The 23,717-nt window shown below is 34.1% G+C and overlaps 2 protein-coding genes across 2 annotated transcripts; both read left to right on the top strand.

Moving 5' to 3' along the window:
- The first annotated feature begins 1,637 nt into the window (after positions 1 to 1,637).
- On the top strand, positions 1,638 to 9,741 carry LOC112025000 (uncharacterized). The gene is made up of 8 exons (XM_065763839.1): positions 1,638 to 2,635; positions 5,312 to 5,362; positions 5,701 to 6,149; positions 6,750 to 6,970; positions 8,022 to 8,520; positions 9,121 to 9,308; positions 9,475 to 9,541; positions 9,629 to 9,741. Exons 1-8 carry the CDS (start codon positions 1,807 to 1,809, stop codon positions 9,668 to 9,670), a joined length of 2,346 nt encoding a protein of 781 aa, XP_065619911.1. The 5' UTR covers positions 1,638 to 1,806; the 3' UTR covers positions 9,671 to 9,741.
- An 8,718-nt stretch (positions 9,742 to 18,459) lies between these two features.
- On the top strand, positions 18,460 to 22,843 carry LOC112024995 (serine/threonine-protein phosphatase 7 long form homolog). The gene is made up of 5 exons (XM_024057645.2): positions 18,460 to 19,090; positions 19,736 to 19,752; positions 21,159 to 21,244; positions 21,335 to 21,718; positions 21,868 to 22,843. The coding sequence occupies exons 1-5, from the start codon at positions 19,071 to 19,073 to the stop codon at positions 22,042 to 22,044; spliced, it is 684 nt and encodes a 227-aa protein (XP_023913413.1). The 5' UTR covers positions 18,460 to 19,070; the 3' UTR covers positions 22,045 to 22,843.
- The last annotated feature ends 874 nt before the right edge of the window (positions 22,844 to 23,717 follow it).

Below are 23,717 nucleotides of genomic sequence, written 5' to 3'. Positions count from 1 at the left end.
AATTAATAAATTTTTATGAAAAAAAAAAGAATTAATATTTAACAATTTTTTTTATTTTAAAAATGATATCAAAACTTATTAAAATAAATTTTATCAGCCCACTGACATTAGTTACCTTTCCCTAGCGGTTACCGTCCATAAATGGGTCCTTATAGCACATTGTGCTGAAGTTATAAACGATTTCTTGACTGAACAAAAATTAAAGTAAATATATTGACACTTTTATTTTTTAATCTCATGCATGAATATCGTAACATGTACGTACTGTTTATGACATAAATTTTGTCCGTCACAAATAAAAAAAGCCGCACTTGAGCAAAACCCTCCTACCGCAGTCAATAAGATAAGGTCCATTATTACCGTCTGGAATCGGTTTCGAGTTCTGACAATTCTAGGAAACGAACCCGATTCTGTTTCGCCGCACCCGCATGTAATGAAAGTCACGTGCTTGTCATATTCTCCCTAAAGATCTTTTTTTTTTAGAAGGAATATTCTCCCTAGATCTTTTTGTAACTAAAAAAAAACTATATATATATATATATATCATTTCCTTTTAAAGAAAAGCCATAAACAAAAACATTTTCAAATTAGCATACCAAGTTATTGGAGATTGTGGTAGACCCATGTGTGAGTTTGCATGTTAATTTATAAATGTTGTAAAATTGTTTTAATTTTTTGTTGAGCTCTTAATATTATTATTTTGAATAAATTACAAAATTGATCCTTATCATTTACACTACATTTCAGTTTGGTTCTTAATCTTTTAATTGTATAAATTTAGTCCTTAACCTTTTTAATGTTGTGTCAATTTGGTCTTTGTCGTTATTCCTTAGGGCATCCACAATGATTTTTTTCAATCCTATCCTATTTTACCATCCCAAAAAAGCTATTTTATTAATTATACCATACAATTTTTAATACTTCCAACATTCCAACTTTTATTTTATAATACTATACACTAAAATAATATAAATATACAATAAAATAATATATAAATGTTATCAATCACTCATTTCTCTTCAACCCTATACCTGCCTCTCTGAGTCTCTGTCCCTCTCTCAACAGCCAAACAACCCAATCATCACCACACCACCACCACCATGCCTACCACGCCACCATGCCACTGCCCACCAAAATCCCACTGAAACAAAAAACCCAAATTATATAAATCTTATCATGTCTCATTTTGCTTATTTGAAATTGGGTATTGTACATTTTAAAGTATCAACATTTCTGTCAAAGTAACAACCTAAAAATTTTCATAAATTATTCCATCAAAAGACCCATCAATCCCAATTGGAAGCATATATTTCTTATGTAAAGCTTACCCATCTAAAAAAGGCCAACACTACAAAAGAGAAAAAACCACGACTACAATATACAGATCACATAAATGAATACAAATCTTTGGTACAATATCTTGTGTTCCACTTTATAATCTACCAATCATTACGTTCTTTGTGTTTGAAAAATTTTTTGTTACCACTTTATCTACGTTGAAAAATTATTATACGTTGATTTTATTCAGAAAATAAAAAAGCTTTAGAGCACGTGTGTGAGCGTGTGTCCAAATACTAGTATTAATTATTTTTTTCATTTCCCCAAAAAAATTTAATAAATTATTAACCACTGTCCATTGGTAGATTATTAATCGGTGCTCGTTAGTATTTTCCAAAAAGTGAAAACCAAACTCAAAGGTCACAGCTTTACCAGATGCTTCCATGGCAAGCCCTAACCATTAAATTTTTCCCAAAAACCACTCACAAAACCCTAATGCCAGTTCCCAATTCTTGAATCACGTTCACGATGGACCCAGACATTTGCCGATGGATTTCCGAATTCCTAATGCGAAGCACGGCGCCAGACCACGTCATCAAGAAGGTCCTCCAAGTATTACCGGTCTCCGGCGCCGACTCTCGCTTCAAGAAGACCGTCCTCCTCCGCACGATCCGGTCCGAAATTGCCGACGCATCGGTCACCGAAACGACGCTCCAGACATTGGAACTGATCGAAGAAATGGATCGGAGCGAGGGGGTCGAGATCAGAGACTCGTTGAAAGCGGCGTACTGTGCGGTGGCGGTGGAGTGTACGGTCAAGTATTTGTTGGGAAGCCCCGACAAGCACGGGGAGTATTTCGAGGCGGTGAAGAGGGTGTGGAGGGGCAGGATTGGTAATTTGGAGAAGTACGGGAAGACCGAGTTGGTTACGGACGAGTTGACTCGGTGGAGGGACGATTTGGAGCTGGCGCTTTGGGAGGCCAATACGGCGAAGAGGTTGACGAAGCTGAATACGAGGACCGAGGCTCTGCGTGCACTTAGGGTTTTTTTAGGAGAGGCTTGGGCGCTCATGGGGCCTTCGTTTCTCGAGTCCGCGGCGGCGTTGATAGAGCCCTCTGATTTACAGAATTTGAGTGGCGATCAAATGCCTGCCAACAATGCCGGTGGATTGGCTGCTGCGACGGTTGAAGCAGCCGAGCCTGCAGCGGCGGCGGCGGTGGTGGCAGTGGTGGATTCCAGTAATGTGGGTGAATTGGGGGTGGAAGAAGAGGTAGGGGCGACGCATCTGGAGCCGACAGTGAATGGAGAGGGAAGTCGAGAAATGGGTGTCAATGATAAACCTGCAGGGAGAGGTAAAGGTACATTTTTTTTTTCTTCTAACTTTACTATGTGTTTTGGTTGATATTTAGTGTACAGTCATGGTGCTTAGAAATTGAGGCTTATGTATGATGCTGAGATATGACACACACTAACATAACATATATGCAAAAAGAAATCAAGAAACAGTTGTGTAGAAGTAGAACAGAAAATGCAAAAAAGAGACAGCTGGATGAGGTCAATGACTATTTCTTGTTTAGTTATTTGCTATTATGTGTGTACTGACTACTGCATAAAGCTACACGAATGACCAATGAGATCAACTGAAATATAGTAAGCAAATGGCATGGAAAGACAATGGCTTCTTATACGAACAATTTCCCTCCACTGAATTTAAAATAAATAAATAAAACCAACATAAACTTAATGGACAAACTTTGGCAAAAATGAATATAGAAACTTGTAATAGTTGCCATTTATCCTCAAAGTTTATTCCAATCATGTCCTAAAGTTTCCGCTTCTTGTAAGAATTCAGTTGAAAATGAACATGAGAAAAACTCTCAAAGAGATGAATATTCCACAAATTTAAGATCATTAAGGTAATCTAGAGAATGTCTTACAACAGTTAGAGAAAAATAAGTCAACAATTGCAATCACCTTAAGAAGTTTCTAAAACAGTTCAAGAGATATTCAAAGTTCGTTGCTTATCCCAAAAAAAAAAAAAAAAACAAAACAATTCAAAAGATATTTTCTAAGTGTGTGTGCAAAATGTATACAGCACCTTCTCCAGTATCAGTGATAACCTCTGGACATTTCCAATGAGAGAAATAATTGCCCTGTGCCGAAGAAGGTTCACGACAGCAATTTTCTCAAGTTGCTCCAGAACATGGTCGAGTTCCTGATCAAAAAAGAATAGTATGAGATGAGGGAAAAAAATAAATGCAGTTGCAAAGAAAAAAAATACACAACTGCTCTGCAGATTAAAATACTAATAGTACATATAGTATGATAGGCATATGGAGCAGAGACTGTAGTTGACTTTATGCATGCAAGCAATGATTTGCAAGAAAACCACAAAATGCCTGGAATTAAGGCATGTGCTAATTGAAGTTGTAAATTTAAACAAGAAATTGTAACACAAACAAGTTATCATACGCTTGCCTTCTGAATCAGCTCTCTACTCCAAAGCTTTGATGGATCCAGTGTCAAGGAAATACTAACTTCACTAGTAGCTACAACATCAACTGATATGCCCAAATCTTCCAATATTGAGAATATGAAGCTGTTCTCAATATTTTTGCTTGGACATAAACCATGCAAAAATGAGATTTTGAGTCAACAAAAGGCTAAAGGGCACCCAATCATTAGCTTCTCACCTTAGCAAGGAAGCTACATTGACCAAGCATTATAGTGCTAACAATATCTAACATTGTTATATTCCGTTTCAAAACAATACTAGTTAGTACTGCCTGCAATTTTACTACATTGTTCTATTGCATTTGAGCTATGGTCTATGGTCTTCATCTTGTTTGGTAGTTACTGGGTAAAGCCAAAGACTGGTGGAACTTTTAGCATGTTGGCAAGGAAAGTTTGGTAGTCATCGCAATGGTGTTATTTGAATGGCCATCCCTCATTACTTGATGTGGTGCATTTGGAGTGAGAGAAAAAACCAATGCTTTGAGGATTCAGAAAGAACAGTAGCTGATCTTAAAAATCTCTTCTTTAGAATGCTGACTGATTGGATGTCCATTGTTATAAGCCATTCCATTTTTTCAATCCATGACTTGATGGATGTTTGTAACTTATGTACATGATTGTTATGATCCAGCTGTATACGTCATGTATACTTGGGTGATTCTTTTTTATGATTTGAATAAATTTACATTACTTATCAAAAAAATATTAGAGAGAGAAAATTTTATTGCTGGTTGGAATCTTCTATACAACACGTAACAACACTCAATTGCTACAAATCTTACTCTTATCTCTTGCCCCTGGTTATAAGAGTACATGGAGCTTTAGGGTTGTAAGAGTTTTTAACCCTAACAGGAATATCACCTTCTCTAGCAGGTCTCATGGACTGCAGATGCAAGACCTGCAAAATAGGGAAAGGAGGGAGAAGATGACTGTCTAAATATCATGTTTATCATTGCCATAAATTTTCTGATTATCTTTAGATTCCAAGAAGCACTATACTACTTCACAACACTGCTGAATGAATGCACTCAGCTCTATCTATTAACAACAACTTAGCTAGCGCACAAAATTGATAAGATATGGAGGATTAAGATAAAAACCTTAGGTTTTATAAAGTATCTCAAGTGATTGGAGATAAGAAATGCAAAATAACCTAATGCTACACGAACACTAGCCATGCTATGACAAAGAAACCAAAACTTTTCGGATCTCATATAAGTTTAAGAGCATGCAATATCCAATTTAACTAGTTGAAACAGGGTCAAAACCATGAAATAACAGGTAAAACACAGGAAGTCAACTCTTGTGCACCCATGATTGGACTTTTGTCAGGTTAGAGTAAAACAATTGCTATCTCTTTAGGCAGTTCAGTGGGGCTGAATGAGAATTTTGTGCTGTTCATTTTTTTTAATGGTTCTATTTCAAATTGATTTCTCAAATTTCTCTTTTATGTTGATTCCTTTCTGGTGCTCCTGTCAAAGCTATTAACTTTTCCTAGTTGAGGTTTGGTTAAATAACAGGTAAAACACAGGAAGTCAACTCTTGTGCACCCATGATTGAACTTTTGTCAGGTTAGAGTAAAACAATTGCTATCTCTTTAGGCAGTTCAGTGGGGCTAAATGAGAATTTTTTGCTGTTCATTTTTTTAATGGTTCTATTTCAAATTGATTTCTCAAATTTCTCTTTTATGTTGATTCCTTTCTGCTACTCCTGTCAAAGCTATTAACTTTTCCTAGTTGAGGTTTGGTTAAATATATACGTAATTAAGGCCATCCTTCTACTTGCATGTTTCATGATCAGATTAGTCACATCTTAAGCTTGTTAATGACATTCTTGAGCTTAACATTTATATAGCTAAGGATTCCTTTTTCTCCTTTGATTTTTGGGTTTGCCCTTCCATATCACTCAGAAATACATAAGGGGAATGTGCTTCCTAGATGCAAGCATGTTGCTTGGCATAAACGCTCTAAAGGAGGAGTTAGGATTACTGAAGAAGTGGACACAGACGCATCACCTAGCAAATATGATTCCTTGCCTACTACCCCTGAAGTGAATATGATAAGAGAAGCACTTAAATCCAGCTCTTTGGAGTTACAAGCGGTGGTGAACGATCCACTTCCTGATGCGTTACATTTGTCTGAAACCATAATAGCTGACATGGTGAAAAAAGATAAGATACATGAACCTTCTGTAGAAAATCAAAGTGGAAAAGACATAGATGCACTCAATCCATCTGTTGACAAAGGTGTAGCTGCACAAACTACTGACTCTGGTTGTGGAAATCAGTCCTGCATTCCTCAGGGCAATGCTACACGACCAAGCTTAATGGAGCGGAATGGCACTGCCCATACTTATGAGGTATGTGTGGTCAATTTCTGTTGTTTCAATTTCTTGGTTTGTTTTTAAATTGTGTGGTAACTGGGGTTAATATATCATGTTACATGCAAATAGTTGATACATCATGTGTATTATCTAATTCATATATGAACATAATGCATAGTGTGTCATTTCTGAGAGTTGTCTTATGTCTTGCATTTTCTTGAACTCATCTTAATTATATGTTACAGCATAACTGGCTATTTTTATCTCTTCTCTTTTGATAAAACAACATAATTAGAGGTCAGGCCTTGGTGCGATGGCAAGTGCCTTCCACCAAAAGTGACCGGTCATGGATTCAAACTTGGGAATCAGCCTCCACTTGGCTGTCTACCATGATCTCTCCCAAACCTTGCAAAAGTGTGAGATTTGTGTATTTGGTATGACCTTTATAAAACAACATAATCAGCATGAGATCATCTTAACTTGTGGTGATAAATGATTATTGAACTACTTGAAGTCTGGTTGCCCTTTTTCATTCTCATATAGCCTTTGTTATGTCTAAGAAGCAATATTCTCCTGTTTATTTATGTACATTGTCTGTAGTGTGTCATTTTTGAAAGTTGTCTTATGTCTTTGCAGTGGGAGGATTCAATAGATGGGTCACCAGGAGGAATGACCAATCGTGCAGGTAGGCCTCACCTACCTAGCCCAAAGAGAAAGATTGTTTCTCCATTGAAGAAGTATGAGGTTACAAAGTTTGTTAGGAGGAGAAGATTGAAGAGATGGAGTTTATTGGAGGAAGATACTTTAAGGACTGGTGTGCAGAAGTATGTGCTTGTTCTGATTATTAATAAACATCAGTAGAGTATATTTTTGAAAACAGGATTTTTTATAGACTCAAGTTTCAGTTATAAATAAACTCTATATACCTTTTTTTTTTTTTTTTAAATATGCAAAATAGGGAAAGGAGGGAGAAGATGACTGTCTAAATATCATGTTTATCATTGCCATAAATTTTCTGATTATCTTTAGATTCCAAGAAGCACTATACTACTTCACAACACTGCTGAATGAATGCACTCAGCTCTATCTATTAACAACAACTTAGCTAGCGCACAAAATTGATAAGATATGGAGGATTAAGATAAAAACCTTAGGTTTTATAAAGTATCTCAAGTGATTGGAGATAAGAAATGCAAAATAACCTAATGCTACACGAACACTAGCCATGCTATGACAAAGAAACCAAAACTTTTCGGATCTCATATAAGTTTAAGAGCATGCAATATCCAATTTAACTAGTTGAAACAGGGTCAAAACCATGAAATAACAGGTAAAACACAGGAAGTCAACTCTTGTGCACCCATGATTGGACTTTTGTCAGGTTAGAGTAAAACAATTGCTATCTCTTTAGGCAGTTCAGTGGGGCTGAATGAGAATTTTGTGCTGTTCATTTTTTTTAATGGTTCTATTTCAAATTGATTTCTCAAATTTCTCTTTTATGTTGATTCCTTTCTGCTGCTCCTGTCAAAGCTATTAACTTTTCCTAGTTGAGGTTTGGTTAAATAACAGGTAAAACACAGGAAGTCAACTCTTGTGCACCCATGATTGAACTTTTGTCAGGTTAGAGTAAAACAATTGCTATCTCTTTAGGCAGTTCAGTGGGGCTAAATGAGAATTTTTTGCTGTTCATTTTTTTAATGGTTCTATTTCAAATTGATTTCTCAAATTTCTCTTTTATGTTGATTCCTTTCTGCTACTCCTGTCAAAGCTATTAACTTTACCTAGTTGAGGTTTGGTTAAATATATACGTAATTAAGGCCATCCTTCTACTTGCATGTTTCATGATCAGATTAGTCACATCTTAAGCTTGTTAATGACATCCTTGAGCTTAACATTTATATAGCTAAGGATTCCTTTTTCCCCTTTGATTTTTGGGTTTGCCCTTCCATATCACTCAGAAATACATAAGGGGAATGTGCTTCCTAGATGCAAGCATGTTGCTTGGCATAAACGCTCTAAAGGAGGAGTTAGGATTACTGAAGAAGTGGACACAGACGCATCACCTAGCAAATATGATTCCTTGCCTACTACCCCTGAAGTGAATATGATAAGAGAAGCACTTAAATCCAGCTCTTTGGAGTTACAAGCGGTGGTGAACGATCCACTTCCTGAGGCATTACATTTGTCTGAAACCATAATAGCTGACATGGTGAAAAAAGATAAGATACATGAACCTTCTGTAGAAAATCAAAGTGGAAAAGACATAGATGCACTCAATCCATCTGTTGACAAAGGCGTAGCTGCACAAACTACTGACTCTGGTTGTGGAAATCAGTCCTGCATTCCTCAGGGCAATGCTACACGACCAAGCTTAATGGAGCGGAATGGCACTGCCCATACTTATGAGGTATGTGTGGTCAATTTCTGTTGTTTCAATTTCTTGGTTTGTTTTTAAATTGTGTGGTAACTGGGGTTAATATATCATGTTACATGCAAATAGTTGATACATCATGTGTATTATCTAATTCATATATGAACATAATGCATAGTGTGTCATTTCTGAGAGTTGTCTTATGTCTTGCATTTTCTTGAACTCATCTTAATTATATGTTACAGCATAACCGGCTATTTTTATCTCTTCTCTTTTGATAAAACAACATAATTAGAGGTCAGGCCTTGGTGCGATGGCAAGTGCCTTCCACCAAAAGTGACCGGTCATGGATTCAAACTCGGGAATCAGCCTCCACTTGGCTGTCTACCATGATCTCTCCCAAACCTTGCAAAAGTGTGAGATTTGTGTATTTGGTATGACCCTTATAAAACAACATAATCAGCATGAGATCATCTTAACTTGTGGTGATAAATGATTATTGAACTACTTGAAGTCTGGTTGCCCTTTTTCATTCTCATATAGCCTTTGTTATGTCTAAGAAGCAATATTCTCCTGTTTATTTATGTACATTGTCTGTAGTGTGTCATTTTTGAAAGTTGTCTTATGTCTTTGCAGTGGGAAGATTCAATAGATGGGTCACCAGGAGGAATGACCAATCGTGCAGGTAGGCCTCACCTACCTAGCCCAAAGAGAAAGATTGTTTCTCCATTGAAGAAGTATGAGGTTACAAAGTTTGTTAGGAGGAGAAGATTGAAGAGATGGAGTTTATTGGAGGAAGATACTTTAAGGACTGGTGTGCAGAAGTATGTGCTTGTTCTGATTATTAATAAACATCAGTAGAGTATATTTTTGAAAACAGGATTTTTTATAGACTCAAGTTTCAGTTATAAATAAACTCTATATACCTTTTTTTTTTTTTTTTTAAATGTGGATCTTCACATTTAATTTTTGTCATGTTTCCTGTTGAAGGTATGGTAAAGGAAATTGGAAGCTCATCTTGAATTCCTATCGTGATATTTTTGATGAAAGAACAGAGGTAATTTGTTGTTGTACACATTTGCAATGTCTTACTTTGCTTTCCAAGTATTTATACCCTGTATGTAAGTTTGAAGTAAATTTTCAGGTTGATCTGAAGGATAAGTGGAGAAACATGACACGGTATTGATCCCACAAAACAGTATGCAACTTCTTTGTAATTTTGCTGAAGAGACAAAAATTTGCAGTTGTTTTTTGGTTCACCCCAGAACCTTTGGCCTTGTACTTCATCATGTGTTATACAACATCAGGATACATACTTTCTTGAGTCTCACAGTGATACCTTGTAGTTTTCATGACTGAGTTATATTCTCCTGTTCATCTGATTACTTCCTATGTTCATATTTTAGCTAGGTTATACAACACGAGTGATGTAGTTTAAACATAATTATGTAGTCTCTTCCTTTTGGATCCTGTTTAACATGTATATATATTTTTCCCCATAAATAAAATGTATGTATTTTGGTATTTCTGCAAACATGGCAAACTTAAATTTGATGGAATGGCCTAAAATTCAATGACGGAAGTTTTTAAAGTGATTTGTACCATTAATTGCTTGCTTTTCTGCAAATGTATTTGTTGTTGCTGTTGTATGGTGTACCGCTATTAGACATTTAAATTGTACTTATCTGTTTCACATTGTTTGAAATGTGAGTATGCCCCATACTTTAGTGGAAATGGCTTCAGGTAGTGCAGCTAGGAAGTAGACGCAATTATTCAAAACTTTAAGGCTTAAGTTATACATGCCTTTTTTGTTTTAGAATTGTGTCCGGCAAACTCCTTGGTGAGCAGCTGAGACTAGCAACTGAGGCGGCAAGGTCGTTTGTACGCTTAGGTTTGCACATGCAGCCAACTCTGCTTCCTTACTTTACCAGGCCAGAATTTTCCTCCAAATCGATTTGGAGGAAAGTACTTAGGTTAGGCATTGCATGAGATGTAGATAGCCTTATAGATTACTGCATGGATTTGTAAACTCTTTCTAATCTAGTTTAGAGGGAAACTTTATCCGTTCTCTTTGGAATTCGTTTGGCCTCCCTAGCTCACAATTTTATCTACACATCCACTTGCCATCATTTCAGCCATTCTTCTTGGAATTGGCTTGGGAAGACGGTAGCTCCCACCAGACTTCTTCATTTTCTTTGTAAATGTGCTTTATGCTATGTTATCTTTTGCCCACTCAGATCACAAACTTTAGCTCTGCGCCCCTGTTGTACACTTTGTACTGAACCAAGTGTGACACTAGCTTTACCCACCAGATATCTTTTATCCTTATATGTTTGAATGGTGTCGTTTAAATATTATTAAGATGATCTAAGCAAAAAAAATTTGTCTGACCAAGTATTAATTTTTTTTAAGAAAATTAATTATAAGTTAATGAATAATAGGAATAAAAAAAATCCCTTAAATTAAGATTAGATGGGTTTTTCTTCAAATAAAATAGAAAGATTAATTGATAAGTTTATGAATATTAATAATTAAAAGATAAAAATTAGGACAAAATTAATAAATAAATTCATTCCAAGTTACATAGATTTGATCAATTTTATGTAATTTGAAATTTATAAACTCTATGTTAATCTTTAAATTTATCAATTCCAATTGAAATATGTGGCTATTGAGAAATATTACCATTTGAAAATGTTATCGTCAAAAGATTTAAAATATAGCCGTTAGGAATTTGAAAAATATAGCTGTTGGGAATGAATAGAGGAAGAATAAATAAAAATTAAAAAAATAATAAAATAATATTTAAATGAGATAGAGAAATAATAGAAAGTCTGTTGAAAAGTGTATTTGAAAAAGTAATAGATAAAAGATAAATGTAACTGTTCATTCTTCAAACAGTACAAAAATTTGGAAAAGTTGCTAGAGATCTCTTAAACATCAGAAAAAACCCATTTAAATCTTAACAAATTTGAAAGAGATGTAACTAATAAGATTGATAATGAAGGTAATATGAATTATTACTAAATATTTTTTAATTATATATTAAATATTATTATACATTTCCAGTGGCGGTTCTAGGAATTTTTTTCGGAGTGGTCATTAAAAAACTTAAATTAAAATTTTTGTAATAAAAATAAAACTTGAATATATTAACATCACAAAAAAAGGCACAAATACTTAAAGTTTTAAAAATTCATTTTTCAAGTTTTCATATTTTGAAATCGTTGTGCGATATGATAGCTTCACTATCAATCTTATTAGCTACATCTTTTTCAATATACACAATCAAACAATCATTAAGTTGTATATCTCCCATTCAATTACCAACATATTGCCTAAATAAGTAACAATATAAACAAATGCATTATCTTTTTGAAAACATGTATCACATAAATCAACAAATTCGGCTAAAAACTAAATCAAGCACTAATAGACTAGCTATTTGAAAAATGTGCATTTTTTTATATTAAAAAAACAGTGATTTTAAAATATGCTATTTGAAAACACAATTTAAAAAATTACAATTAATCGTTTGATTTGGGCTTTTAGGCTAATTTGTTTGTAAAGACAATTTTTGAGAAGTGTTACGTCTACAACATTTTTGTAATACTTTCACAACAAAGCCTAAGTGGTAAGTTTTTATTGGTTCTAATTTGAACTTACCACTGAAATTCATTTTTTGTCCATCAATAACAACTTGTAAGTTGTGAAAATGTTGTGAATATAACATTTCTTGTAAGTTTTTTGTTCAACATTCAATAGACAAAAATTTTGGAGGGGTTGAATTTTATTTTTAATGGGCTTAATTTGTTATTTAGGGTGTTCAAGGTTTTTTTAGGATGGTCAAGTATTTTTTTTAGGGTGGTCAAAGACCCATATTAATTTAAAATATAATTTTTTAAGATATATATATATATATATATAAATTCAAGTCAGGGTGGTCATGTGAACACTCTGATTAATAGTTGCCGCCACCCCAATACATTTCTTATATATTTTTAAGATCATCATGTCATGTAAGACTATAACGTGGCTCTCTAGTGGTATAACGTATCAACTATCTAAAATAAACGTGAAAAACTAGGTCAAAATTCGCTGACCTGACTTGAACCTGATTTTTTTTTTATTTGAATAAAAAATGGGTTAACCCGTGACTCAACTCGTTTTTTGTGGGTGAACCCGACCTGGCTAACATGTGACCTGACCTGTTTTTAAAACTTTTTTGTTTTGTTTTTGTTTTTGTTTTTGGGTTAAAAAAAAGTAAAATCAAATTATGATGTAGTTGGTTTACTTGTTTGTTATGGGCTTTACATTGTACAAGCCAAACTCAATTGACAAATATAATGCACGTGGTTTTTCTTTTTCTAATAAACATCAAATTTTAAAAACATTTTTTAGATGAAGCCATTAAAAAAAAAACATGAATTTATATTTAACATTGTTCAAATACAATGGTCTCAAGAAAACAATTAAGACTTTTATCTAGTTGCATGCAAACGAATTGAAATATGATGATTAAGGGATTCTTCTTGCTTGAATAATGCAATAAGTAAAAATTTTTAGATATTAAATGATTGAGTACATACCAAGATAATATGATTGTAGTAGACTTAAAAGCATATATTTGAAATTATAGACATGTATGAAAAATATTCATAAGTGTAAAATGAGTAAACCTAAAGTATATCAATGAAATTTGCATAAATTATAGATGCTTAGGCTTATTTTTTTAACAATCCATAGCCAAAATAAAAAAAAATGATATTTTATGAAGTGTATATTGCTCATCAATAATGTGATATTTATAAAAAAAAATCATGTATAAATAAATTGTGGGGGTGGGGGGATTCGAGGATAGCAACTTTGCTGGACCACGCCCGATGGGCGTGCAATCCCAGTAGGTAAGCACTAGGCTGGGAGACCTGGTATAGCTTGACAAAGGGGCTTGGACAAGGGCCCTTAATAACCTGAGGAGGTGTCTTGGGCGTGGACCTCTCAAAGTGAACAAGAGGAACCTCACCCTTAGTTGGGAAGCATGAATCGAGAGAGGCAACAATGACTAGTATGGGAAGAGAGAGAGTGGGAAACTTTCCGAGGAAGCACCCATCACGTCTGCATTGAATGCCTAGCACCTACTATGTTAGCAGTATTAATGGTTAAATGACACTTGAACAATGTCAAGATAGCCTGCAGTTCACTCAACATTTCCTCCAAAAGCGAGACGAGACAAGTATCTAAGGAACCCATATTAATTTAAAATATAATTTTTTAAGATATATATATATATATATATATAAAAATTCAAGTCAGGGTGGTCATGTGAACACTCTGATTAATACTTGCCGCCACCCCAATACACTTCTTATATATTTTTAAGATCATCATGTCATGTAAGACTATAACGTGGCTCTCTAGTGGTATAACGTATCAACTATCTAAAATAAACGTGAAAAAATAGGTCAAAATTCGCTGACCTGACTTGAACCTGATTTTTTTTTTTATTTGAATAAAAAATGGGTTAACCCGTGACTCAACTTGTTTTTTGTGAGTGAATCCGACCTGGGTAACATGTGACCTGACTTGTTTTTAAAACTTTTTTGTTTTGTTTTTGTTTTTCTTTTTGGGTTAAAAAAAAGTAAAATCAAATTATGATGTAGTTGGTTTACTTGTTTGTTATGGGCTTTACATTGTACAAGCCAAACTCAGTTGACAAATATAATGCACGTGGTTTTTCTTTTTCTAATAAACATCAAATTTTAAAAACATTTTTTAGATGAAGCCATTAAAAAAAAAACATGAATTTATATTTAACATTGTTCAAATACAATGGTCTCAAGAAAACAATTAAGACTTTTATCTAGTTGCATGCAAACGAATTGAAAGATGATGATTAAGGGATTCTTCTTGCTTGAATAATGCAATAAGTAAAAATTTTTAGATATCAAATGATTGAGTACATACCAAGATAATATGATTGTAGTAGACTTAAAAGCATATATTTGAAATTATAGACATGTATGAAAAATATTCATAAGTGTAAAATGAGTAAACCTAAAGTATATCAATGAAATTTGCATAAATTATAGATGCTTAGGCTTATTTTTTTAACAATCCATAGCCAAAATAAAAAAAAATGATATTTTATGAAGTGTATATTGCTCATCAATAATGTGATATTTATATAAAAAAAAATCATGTATAAATAAATTGTGGGGGTGGGGGGATTCGAGGATAGCACCTTTGCTGGACCACGCCCGATGGGCGTGCGATCCTAGTAGGTAAGCACTAGGCTGGGAGACCTGGTATAGCTTGATAAAGGGGTTTGGACAAGGGCCCTTAATAACCCGAGGAGGTGTCTTGGGCGTGGACCTCTCAAAGTGAACAACAGGAACCTCACCCTTAGTTGGGAAGCATGAATCGAGAGAGGCAACAATGACTAGTATGGGAAGAGAGAGAGTGGGAAACTTTCCGAGGAAGCACCCATCACGTCTGCATTGAATGCCTAGCACCCACTATGTTAGCAGTATTAATGGTTAAATGACACTTGAACAATGTCAAGATAGCCTGCAATTCACTCAACATTTCCTCCAAAAGCGAGACCAGACAAGTATCTAAGGGAGATCAACCACCCTCAATGTGGAGGGTCAGGATGAAAAGGAAATCATTATAAAAGGAGAGGAGATCCCATTGAACAGGGACCAAAACTTGGAGATTAGAGAGAGAAAACTCCCAAACTTGTAAACTTCTAAGTGTCTATTTGGATACCGCTTATTGCTGAAAACTTATTACTGAAAATACTGTAGCAAAATAATTTTTAAATGTGTGAATAATGCCGTGGGACTCAGTTTTAAAGTTAGATTTGTGTTTTTTCGTACTTGCGAGTCCTGTGAACAGTGTATGAGACCCACACAAAAAAACACAGATGCGCACATTTGCTGTTTTCAATGCAATCCAAACATGCACTAAGTGTACCAAGCTTCCTCGTCTGACCGGGGAAAGAATCAATATATTACTTTGTACATTTTTGTCTGTCTACTTTTTACTTCTTCCCATCTAGACCCTTTCTTAAAGTTCAACCCATTAGATAAGAAGCCCAGTGTTGGTCCGCTATTCCCATCTCTACAAATTAATTGTAGTGGGCTCACTCCCCAAGCCCTTTAATCCTTCTTGGGCTCTTGTGGTTGTTTTTTGCTCCACACAAAAATAAACAATCAAACTTTGATGTATATCCCAAATTTATATATATTAATAGTCAAAACTCAAAGAAAATCCAATTTGATTTTAATTGGATTCTCAATTTAGCGCCACACGTCTTATTTAATTTTTAATTTTGTGCCAAGTGAATTATTGAGTGTAAAAATCAATGAGTCCAAACCCAATTAGATTTTAAATTGGATTTCAATATGAGTCTAATTTTTTCGCCTCGTGTCCATCTAAGTTTTTAATTTTTGTGACAAGTGAATTATTGGGTGCAAAATCCGAAAAGTTTAAAATCAATTAACTTCTAAATCATATATATATATATATATAAAATGAGAAACCATTACATATTTTAGAAATGTATGGTTTAAAAAAAGTGTAAGCTAATACCATGTATCATTTAAACTAGTTTTTAAGATTTTAAATTGTTTATATGCTTTTATTCTTTATTAAATATGCTATCTAATTGGGTATTTGTACTTTTGTTTTATGTTTTGGGACGTTGATATTGTGTGTTTGTTTTAATTAAAATTTTAAAGGGTAGACTAGTCTCCGTTGTGTTTGTGCTATTTATTTTGATTAATAATGTTGTGATTTGTATAATTTTATATGTATGAACAAGTATCAATTTATTGAGCTGAACACTTTTTTGATATAAGTGATGAATTCAAAGTAATGCGTTTCACACAAATTATTTTGCTATATGACTTACCAAGTGGCAAATACATGTTTTTTTTTTTTATTTTTTTATTTTAATAAATCATGTGAAAAATACAGGTTGACCATACCCAACCCATTTCTAACCCGCTTAAATGAACCATTTTTTTTATCCGAACCCATTTTCAATCCTAATGTGACTGACTCAACCTGAACCGATTCACTTGTTTACTACTTCTAATCTAAGATTTTACGCTCCGTTTGCTTTGAAGTAAAATATTTTTCGGAAAATTTTTTCCCATTTTCAAGTGTCTATTTACAAGTAGAATATAGTCAAACTTGTAAAAGTAGTAAAATGTTTTACCTTTGAAAATTTGGTAAAACATTTTCTAAAAACACATAGTAGTTTCCCCTCCCCCATATAGTTGCTAGGTCATTGATCTGATAGTTGGAGACATTATTTCGATGACAGGTGCTGGCAGTTCGGTGTCTGCAAACTCCACTCCAATGATTGGTGCTGGTGATTCAGTGGTAGGAGATGACTCACAAATGATAGGTTCCAGTGGTTCAATGGTTGGAGATTTGCACCGTAATTGGTGTTGGAGGGTCCAATAACAGAAGACATTGTATTGTCGATTGGTGTTGGCAGTCTGGTTATCGGAGATATCGTTTTCACAGTAATTGTCGATAGTTTGGTTGATGAAACCATCACTCTGGTTGTCGATTCTAGTTGTTCGGTCATAGGAGCCACCGTTTCGATTGTTGGTTCCAATGGTCTAGTCACTAGACCTCTAGCACTAGCGACTTTGGTACAAAGCTATCAATTTTGGTGATTTGATTAAAAAAAATTACTTATTATATCAAACACCTAAAAAATATTTTACCAAGTTAAAAACATTTTACTTTAAAACAAAGAGAATCTAGACTAAAAATAAAGAAAAAAAAAATCTCAATTAATTAGGCAGATGGCAAATCAATTTTTTGTTGCAAATTAACACTATTTTGCTAACAATTTTGTTAGTTAATATATTTTCTAAAACCATTTAAAAAATTAAAATTACGGGTCCGTTTGGATTGAACTTATTGTTGCTGAAATTGAAAACTGAAAATACTGTAGCAAAATAATTTTTAAATGTGTGAATAGTACCGTAGGACCCATTTTTTAATATTTTTTAGTAAAATTACGGATCCATTTGGATTGAACTTATTGTTGCTGAAATTGAAAACTGAAAACTGAAAATACTGTATCAAAATAATTTTTAAATGTGTGAATAGTATTGTAGGACCTATTTTTAATATTTTTTAGTGCGTAAACAGTACTGTGAACCGTGATAAATAGTATGTGAACAATGATTTTTGTCCTTTGTACAGTAAACACAAGTGAAATTACTGTTTATGCACAAAGAAAAAAAAAAGAAATTCTGAAAATGTGGAAGAAAAAATGTAAACGCTCAACCCAAACGGCCACTACATGTTTTTAATACTTGAGTCCAGTAAAAAAACCCAAGTCTTAAACTCGAGTTCAATAACAGAACTGACGTGAAAAAAAATCAATGGAATTTGAATTCCTCGAAAGACAAACAAAAGGAGAAAAAAAAAATTGATATTAGTCAGATCGGTTGGGATGTGGGATACGGCATGGACTCTTTTTTTGTTGCAACTTGCAAGTACTCTTTTTTGGTTTTTGTTTGCTTTTGTGGGACACGACATGCACTCTTTGCAAGTGCTCTTCTTTGGCTCCTCACCGGACCTCTCACATGGATTCTCTTCTTTTGTTTGTCTTTTTTGGTTCCCACATGTGAAGTGTGGGGAAGCGTGTAGAGAGGGGCAAAGTTAGAAGTGTCGGTAGTTTTTTTTTTTTTTTTAACGGGTGTCGGTAGGTGTTTTAAGAAGTGTGTGTAAGTGTACTCGGAGAGTGAATGTATCTCATATAAAAAAAAAAAAAAAAAAAAACACTTCTCGAGAGGAAAAACACAGTTTGGTGGGGACACGTGCAAGCTTTTTTTATTTATGGGAGGGACACGTGCAAGCTAAGGGCCTGACTAGCTCCGTGGCGCATGACACTGCAACTCCATTAAATACCCAATTTGACCACTTCTCTATCTTCTTATTAATTTTGCCGGATATATGTGGGTTGATCCTTCTCTCCTCCACCCACTCTCTACTTAACTTTTTGTTTCTTCTCTCCTTCAGCCTCTCTTTCAAAACTTTTGGATCTGCAACTGCTTCTTCTCATTTTTGTTAAAACCTTGAACTGCCGAATTCTTTACCACTCTCTCTCTCTCTCTCTCTCTGCAAACACATTTGTCACTGTATCAGTGATACCGCTGTCATATTTTTTACACGCTGGGTTGAGAGTGGTTTTGATGGTTGAGCCACCGATTTCCGGTTTTTGATGCATATTTTTTAAATTTCCGATTTTCGAAGAGAACCGGGCAAGATTGAGATCCGGTTCCCGGTTTTTAAAACCATGGAACCACTAGCCACTAGGTACCCCATATGTGATTCTGTAACCATGGCCTCTCACTGTCTCTATGGCATCCCATTTCCCTTCGCTTCTACTTCTACACACCCTAACCATGGCTGCACGCTTTGCATTGACTGTCTAATCCCTGGAGGGCTTGTCTTCGACTATTTCATGGAGATCTGGGACCCACCCGATACAATCAATCTCGGAATGATGTGTAGTGCGCCGGTCGCACTGTACAGAATTTACTTCTTTTGGAATGGAAGGATTTGGAAAGAGGTAAGACATTAATACAATCATACAAGTTTTTAATTTACTTTGGAACACCTAGTAGTTATATGGTAAACAATTTTTTTATTTCTATTTATAACTCTTAGAAAGATTCGTTTTTGTCTTTTTTACTGTTGTAATCTTTCTGAGAGATTTTTTTTTGTTTTCTTCACTTTTGTAATTCTTTAGATAGACTTCTATTCTTTTTTGTTTTCTTCTTAATTGTAATTTCTCTCAAAGATAGATTTTTTTTTTTTGTTTTCTTCTTGTGTAATAAAAGACGTCTTTTTCAGTGAAATAATAAAAGGCAAGTTAAGTGCAAGTGCAAGCGTCTTTTTATTACTCCTCCTTCGTTGAAGAATTGTATATTCTCACATAGAAGGTCTTCCGATTGTTCAGTTAGTCTTTTACTTTATTTTAGGTGAACAACTAAGAATTGTAAGTTTTTTGTTAACGTAAGTTTTTTTGCTTTGTAAATATTAATTTAGTTGTAGTTAATATTATTTGTATGCCTATGATTATGATTATTGTTGTTGTTGTTGTTGTTGCTGCTGTTATTCAAATTTTAGGTTAATGAATTATTTTTTATGGTTATCTGATTGTGTTTTTTTTTTTTTTTTTGCAAATATCACTTTATAATTCTCATTCTTTCAGTTGGTATCACAGTTGTGGTAAATTATTTTTTATGGTTATCTGATTGTGTTTTTTTTTTTTTTTTTGCAAATATCACTTTATAATTCTCATTCTTTCAGTTGGTATCACAGTTGTGGTAAGCATCTTAACTCTCTAATTAAATTTGTATTTGTTATTTTTGAAATTATTTAATATTATTTATTGTTATTATTAGTACATGACCACAAAAATTGTAATAAATTGTATTATTGTGATCTTTTTATAATCAATATATGTTTTGTTATTATCAATTATTACATCTATTACTTGGAAAAAATATATTGCATAATATGTTTGTTGGTTTATAATAAAGATATGCATGTGTATTATTATTATTATTATTATTATTATTATTATTTACTACAAATGGAAGTTGCATGGTTTAACTCATTGTAGCATTTAACGTAGGATATATTTGAAATGGAGCGATAACAATATCACATCTCTAATGATGCAATGGAAGGCAATGTACATTGCGTGATCCAAATTTATTAATGTCTTAATAATATCTACAATTATTCAATTTACATGAAAATAATTTTAACATTAGTAATATAACATTGTACATTTAAAAAAAATCAGGTTTCCACCTTATGAGTGCGACCCTAACCGTTTGCACTTCCCGCAGTTAGGCGAGTGTATTATCCCATATTTGCGGCAATGTAGACTATATCGTGTTACCTGCCTCCCACATATAGATATTGACTGGGGCCTTATCACTTCTTTAGTGGAGTGGTAGCAATCTGATACCCATACATTTCACCTACGTACTTGTGAAATGTCAATCACTTTACAAGATATAGCAATCCTGTAAGGATTGCCTATTGATGGCAAAGCAGTGTGCGGGCCCACTAATTTGAAATGGGGAGATGTTTGTGATAATTTACTTGGAGTGGCACCACCTGCAACAGCATTGAAATATGGTGGCCTTAAAATAACATGGGTAAAAGATACATTCTCAAACTTACCAGAGGGTGCTAATGCTATAACAATCCAACGGTATGCTAGGACATACATGTTTCAGGTTTTGGCTTTACTATTTGGAAATAAGAGCCAAAGTAAATTGCATTGCTGTTTTCTCAACTTGTTAGATGACTTTGGAAAAGTTGGGGAATATAGTTGGGGTAGGGCCACACTTGCTTTCCTTTATAAAGAGCTGTGTACTGCTGCTATTAAAAAAAGTATGGAGATTGTAGGTCCTGTTTTCATATTACAATTATGGGCATGGGAGCATCTTCCATATTTAACCCCAATTCCAATAAATCCAATAAATTTAAATGGCGACGAATCATATGGTTGCATGTATAATATTTACTTTCTATTTTTATATAATATTGTATACTGTAGCATTTATCCTTGATACTTTCAAACCCTAAAATCAGTGGCAATCATTAATTGTGTATAGGTGGGATGCTAGGAGAACGTTTACTCACACCAACGCATGTTCTGCCTACGTACCGTTCTAATCACGACACACAATATAATGAACATGTAATATATCACAATGCATCAATGGTTAATTTACTAGTTATATTATTAATTTTATTGATTATAACATAGTTATTGTAATTGAAATTGCAGGTTGTTTGGACACCATATGATAATTATTTGCATCCATGGTGTCTTGTAGAAATACATATATGGACTATAACAGCACCATTGCTATGCTTCCAAATTGTCGAGTATTACCATCCAGAAAGAGTCATGCGACAGTTTGGATTGTTGCAAAGATGTCCAAAATGGCCTACTGATAATTTGGATAATTCTGTGCATTGTATAAAGATGATAGGGAAGTCCAATGTCAATTGGCTTACGCAGCATGCACAATACTACCAGCTTTGGAACGCGCGCACTGAACATGTAGTTGGGGATGAGCATTTCGAGTTAGGTGTGGACTACGCAACATGGTACCAGCAAAATTGTCACCTATTCACGACACCAGAGGCGGCTGCCCATGCGTACCAGGTAATTATTTTAGCTTTTTCAATAATACTGCACTAATATTAGAACAAATTATTTACATAAACAGAATGCTGCACTAATTGATAACAAATTATTGTTTTATTTTTTTCAATAATACTGCACTAATAAATTTTTTTTTTTTTTGGTGGCAGCAAACTGAGATCAATAATATGTTAAATTTAGCTGTTGCAAACCAACAAAGAAATGATCTCACTGCAGAGCAAGTCCTTACACCAGTAGTAGAGGGCCTTACCCGAGTGAAGTTATCAATGGAACAAAATATTTCCTCCATCCCTACTCAGAGGGTGACACACTTCGGGCGACGATAAAGGCAACAAAGAAGACAGCCGCAAACCCAAACTGAAACTGGACCGTCCACCTCTACACAACATAGAAATGATGAAGCTGAACCATCCACCTTTACACAACAGAATATGTACAGCTCTACCTAAGCTGAGCTTTCAACATCTGTTGGTAATGACCCAACCACCTTTAGTGAGTATAATCCAATTAATGTCAGCAACTACTGCATGAATTTAAATGAACAGATTAGATTACCCACTTCCATAGGACAAGGATTTGAGGGTTTGTTTAATTATGACCATTATCCCTAACCTAGTTCAACATCTTCCTCCTATCACCCATTGCCACCTCCATCTTTTGCTGGGCAATACAATTATGGCTAAGATAGCCAGTACAACTATGATTTCTGCATACCACAACCTTCCCAACCAGCCCCTCATATTGATGATTTCTACACACCACCAAATACATGGGCATGTGCTCTAAACAGTGAGGGAGAGGCCTCCGTAACAGACTCTGAGGAAGATGCCTCAAATGAGCATAGTGGGGAAGATGCAAAAGATGCAGAAGATATAGAGGTGTCTTCAGATAATGATAGTGACGAAGGTGGTCATTATCAAACAGAAGTTGACATTAGAACATAGCCAAGGCGCATGGGGAAAAGTCCTGTGCCAGCACGAAAGTATCCACAATGAGTAAATAGGCATTCTCCATGTTGTGGAACACAACAAAAACTTCGTGTACCCCATCGGCGCAATGACTAATCAATGTAAAATGACTATTTGATAATGAATATATTAAAGTACTATCGTTGTTTATGCATCATTGTAGCAAAAAATATTATGCTTAGATAATATACATAGCACATTATACTACTAACCGTAAGACCTTTGCGAAAATAAGAAATGTGTACACATTTTTTGGCATTTAAATTTAGCGCCCAATTAATCTAATCACACATCTATTTACTATGGTGTACATTTCTATTTTAATTCTCCATGGCCTCTCTTCCAAATCCTCGTAAAAGTGTCAAAGAAAAATAAAACTTTCACCATCTAATTTTCGTCCAAATTTACAGCAGCAACTTGTGAGTCAATTTCGGCCAAAAAATTTTGTGAATTTCAAAAACCGCAAAACATAAAAGTTGTAGATATTTAAGTCACGGTTCCATCCCATCTGGCCTTAAGTCAATTGGATTTTTGAAGAGAGAGAGAGATACATTTAAAATACTGATGAGTGCTTATATCTTATTTTTCCTCTTCAGATTGTGGCATTTTGATTTCTTTTCTTATTTGAAACTTTCAATCATGGTAAATGACCTAAGTACTCTATAAAAAGTATACATTTTAAGGTGTTAAAATAAAAATAAAAGTGCTACTTAGAATTTGTTAAAATAAAAATTAATACTGAGAATAATTGTTTGGAGGAATTAAATTATTGGGAGGAATTAAAAAAAAAAGAAAAAAGAAGTGATACTTACACAATATTTTTAAAACATTTTTACAATAAATCACATGTGATTAATTATTATTAGTTCAAATCTAAATTTAACACTAAAATTACTTTTTTAATCCAACAAAAACAACTAATAACAACCTGCCATTTAGAATTTGTTGTAAAAATGTTGTAAAAATTACACAATCCGAAAATGGGAGGGAAAAAAAAGTTGCAATTGATTTGTGGCAATGACATTGCCGAA

This window comes from Quercus suber, unplaced genomic scaffold, assembly GCF_002906115.3.
Source record: "Quercus suber isolate HL8 unplaced genomic scaffold, Cork oak 2.0 scaffold_528, whole genome shotgun sequence".
NCBI lineage: Eukaryota > Viridiplantae > Streptophyta > Magnoliopsida > Fagales > Fagaceae > Quercus > Quercus suber.
Note: the sequence above shows the minus strand (reverse complement) of the source record. Positions and strands in the feature narration are given on the sequence as shown.

Coding starts and splice junctions, on each gene's coding strand:
- LOC112025000 (XM_065763839.1), top strand. CDS start 1,807: ATGGACCCAGACATTTGCCGATGGATTTCCGAATTCCTAATGCGAAGC. Junction 5,363..5,700: donor CATGATTGAACTTTTGTCAG/GTTAGAGTAAAA, acceptor CATATCACTCAG/AAATACATAAGGGGAATGTG. Junction 9,309..9,474: donor TTAAGGACTGGTGTGCAGAA/GTATGTGCTTGT, acceptor TTCCTGTTGAAG/GTATGGTAAAGGAAATTGGA.
- LOC112024995 (XM_024057645.2), top strand. CDS start 19,071: ATGGAAGGATTTGGAAAGAG. Junction 21,245..21,334: donor ACACACAATATAATGAACAT/GTAATATATCAC, acceptor TTGAAATTGCAG/GTTGTTTGGACACCATATGA. Junction 21,719..21,867: donor CGGCTGCCCATGCGTACCAG/GTAATTATTTTA, acceptor TTTTGGTGGCAG/CAAACTGAGATCAATAATAT.